At 36.7% G+C, this 3010-nt stretch overlaps 1 protein-coding gene across 1 annotated transcript in view; it reads left to right on the top strand.

Annotated features, from left to right (window-relative positions):
• LOC107671282 (kalirin-like) overlaps positions 1-3010 on the top strand; it is a 188577-nt gene that overhangs the window by 180654 nt on the left and 4913 nt on the right. The window contains exons 23-29 of the mRNA XM_016464176.1: positions 12-119; positions 400-509; positions 706-775; positions 1221-1310; positions 1977-2069; positions 2141-2252; positions 2370-2560. Coding sequence (XP_016319662.1) covers positions 12-119; positions 400-509; positions 706-775; positions 1221-1310; positions 1977-2069; positions 2141-2252; positions 2370-2560 — 774 coding nt within the window. The remainder of the gene's footprint in view (positions 1-11; positions 120-399; positions 510-705; positions 776-1220; positions 1311-1976; positions 2070-2140; positions 2253-2369; positions 2561-3010) is intronic.

The raw sequence follows: 3010 nt of genomic DNA, 5'->3' as shown, positions 1-3010 counted from the left end.
ACACATCACAGTTTCAGACTGAAGACTCGACCGCTGCTTTGTACTGTTGCAGGTTTATTATAGCAGAGCTGTTGCAGACAGAAAAGGCTTATGTGAGGGACTTACACGAATGTTTAGAGGTAAGTGTTTCACTTGTATTAATAATAATAATAAATCCTGATCCTTACATTTAAACACTTTTGCTACTCTACCTTTAAGTCTTCTGTATTTCTGTCTATATGTACACCAAACTCCATTATTTCAGAAGGAATACATGTTTGCCATGATATGACCTGTGTAAGATGCTGAAGGTCTTTACTGTACATGTACTGTACATTGAGATATTGCATGCCATTAATAGCAGACAGTAATTTCCTACTATATGTCTACTCACTTCTCTTTATGTGATGTATTTATTAGACGTATTTGTGGGAGATGACCAACGGCGTAGAGGAAATCCCTCCAGGAATCGCCAACAAAGAGCACATCATCTTTGGAAACATCCAGGAGATTTACGACTTCCATAATAAGTGAGTTTCTCTCATTTAATCAACTATTAATGAATGAATGCTTTTTATCAGAATACTGTCTTCTTGTTTTTGCAGATGATAGAGTTGGCTAATACGCTTTCCAATTAAAATTATACATATGCAAATTGTGTATCGCTTGTGTTATGGAAATACAGTGATTAGGACTCATTTGCATGTTGTTTTGTGTGTGTTATAGTATATTCGTGAAAGAGCTGATCAATTATGAGCAGCTACCCGAGGATGTGGGCCATTGCTTTGTTACATGGGTGAGTGTTTCTAAAGCACCTGCATGTCATTACATTTGCTCAGGAAACGATTTATGTTGTTGTGCACCTAACATCTCATACAACTTATGTGTTTTTTTAAAACAAACAATTGAGAAAAACATTGTTTTATGGTAACACTTTATTTTACAGTGTCCATGTTATATGTACCTACTATAATAATAGCAGTTAATTATACATAATTACAAGCAACTAACCCTAAACCCTATTTATTCAGAATTTTATTTTATTTTATTTTATTTTATTTTATTTTATTTTTGCTCATATGCATAAACTATTAGGACATACTTAAGACATTCAGATCCAGCTAAATTATTTTTTTTATAGCAAGAATTATGACAATAAATGAACGCTGCGAATATTATATGGCAGCTCTTTCTGTTTTCCTTTGATATGCTAAGCTAAAGCTTATGTGCTTGTGTTTCAGGCTGATAAGTTTAATATTTACGTGACCTACTGCAAAAACAAACCAGATTCTAGTCAGCTCATCCTAGAGCATGCTGGGAGTTTTTTTGACGTAAGTACAGATGAGTTTTCTCAATCAATAACTTAATAACTCTGAATATATTTTGTTCTCTTTTATATCTTCAGCAAATTGCCTACATGTTTTAAAATATTACTGAACTAAAGTAAATGTAGCTGAAATGAAATGACTCAACAGAGCACAATGTGGTCAGTAGATGGAGTCAGTGAGTCTCTGATCCTGAGCATGTCACGGTATTCAGCTGGTCAGTGAAATTAAATGAAATATACTTTATTGTCCCAGAAGGGGAAATTTGTAATAGACTCATTAGCTAGCATATTCATTAGCTAGCACAAACCCAATTAACACGAGTGTCCCACATGAGATATTTATCTATATGCACTCCTAAATACTTGTATGGTTGCACCTGTGTAATTTCTTGATTGTGAACAAATACAGGCATATGATCTCCAATACCCTTAAGGATCAAAAATTATTTCCTCCATTTTCTTAGTGTTCACTTAAAAAAAAAAATAGCATCACACCAATCAACAATTGAGTTAATCCCAGAATGATAAATAGAAGAAGAGTCCTGTTTTTTTTAGCAGACTTAAAATTGCTGTTTCATCCGAATATCCGAAGTGTGTATGTGTGTGTGTGTGTGTGTGTGTGAACGATGCTCTGTTTATATATGATGATTGTTTTGTCTGTTCTGAGCAGGAGATTCAGAAGAGACATGGTCTGGTCAACTCTATTTCATCATACCTCATCAAACCTGTGCAGAGAATCACCAAATACCAGCTGCTGCTCAAGGTACCGTGTGTTTTTGAGAAGGTCAGATGCTGTGTAGTGTGTACAGTACAGTACAGTATGTGTGCTTACAGGAGCTGCTGTCCTGCTGTGAAGAAGGTAAAGGTGAAATTAAGGACGGGCTGGAGGTCATGTTGAGTGTGCCAAAGAGAGCCAACGACGCCATGCACGTCAGCATGCTTGAGGGTACAACACCACCGAACGCACGCACACACACACACACACACACACACACACACACACACACTTATCAGTCTTTTCCACTGATCCTTCAACCTCTGACGTGATGTTTTCTTCCGTCAGGTTTTGATGAGAATCTGGATGTTCAGGGTGAACTCATCCTGCAGGACACCTTCCAGGTGTGGGACCCCAAATCTCTGATCCGTAAGGGACGAGACCGCCACCTCTTCCTCTTCGAGATCTCCCTCGTCTTCAGCAAAGAAATCAAAGACTCAGCGGGACGATCCAAATACATCTACAAGAACAAACTACTGGTATTTAGTTATATCACTCAGTCTACACACATATACTGCTGTTCAAAAGTTTGGGGTCTGTAACACACACACACACACACACACACACACACACACACAATGTCACTGCATTTTCATTGCATCTCACGTACATTCATCACATACACTACCATTCAAAAGTTTGGGTTTTGTAAGATTTTTGAATGTTAAGAAGGTGTTAAGATAATAGAGAGAAGTATGTTATGCTTACAAAGGCTGCATTTACCTGATCAAAAATGCAGTAAATACAGTAAGATTGTGAAATTTTGCTACAATTTAAAATAAGTTTTCTATGTGAATATATTTTGATGCAAAGCTGAGTTTTCAGCATCATTACTCCAGTCTTCAGTGTCCCTTCTGAAGTGATCCTTCAGAAATCATGCTAATATGCTGATTTGCTGCTCAAGAAACATTTCTGATTATTATCAATGT

This window comes from Sinocyclocheilus anshuiensis, unplaced genomic scaffold, assembly GCF_001515605.1.
Source record: "Sinocyclocheilus anshuiensis isolate Anshui unplaced genomic scaffold, SAMN03320099.WGS_v1.1 scaffold284, whole genome shotgun sequence".
Classification (NCBI taxonomy): Eukaryota; Metazoa; Chordata; class Actinopteri; order Cypriniformes; family Cyprinidae; genus Sinocyclocheilus; species Sinocyclocheilus anshuiensis.
This window is presented reverse-complemented; position numbering and strand designations above follow the sequence as displayed.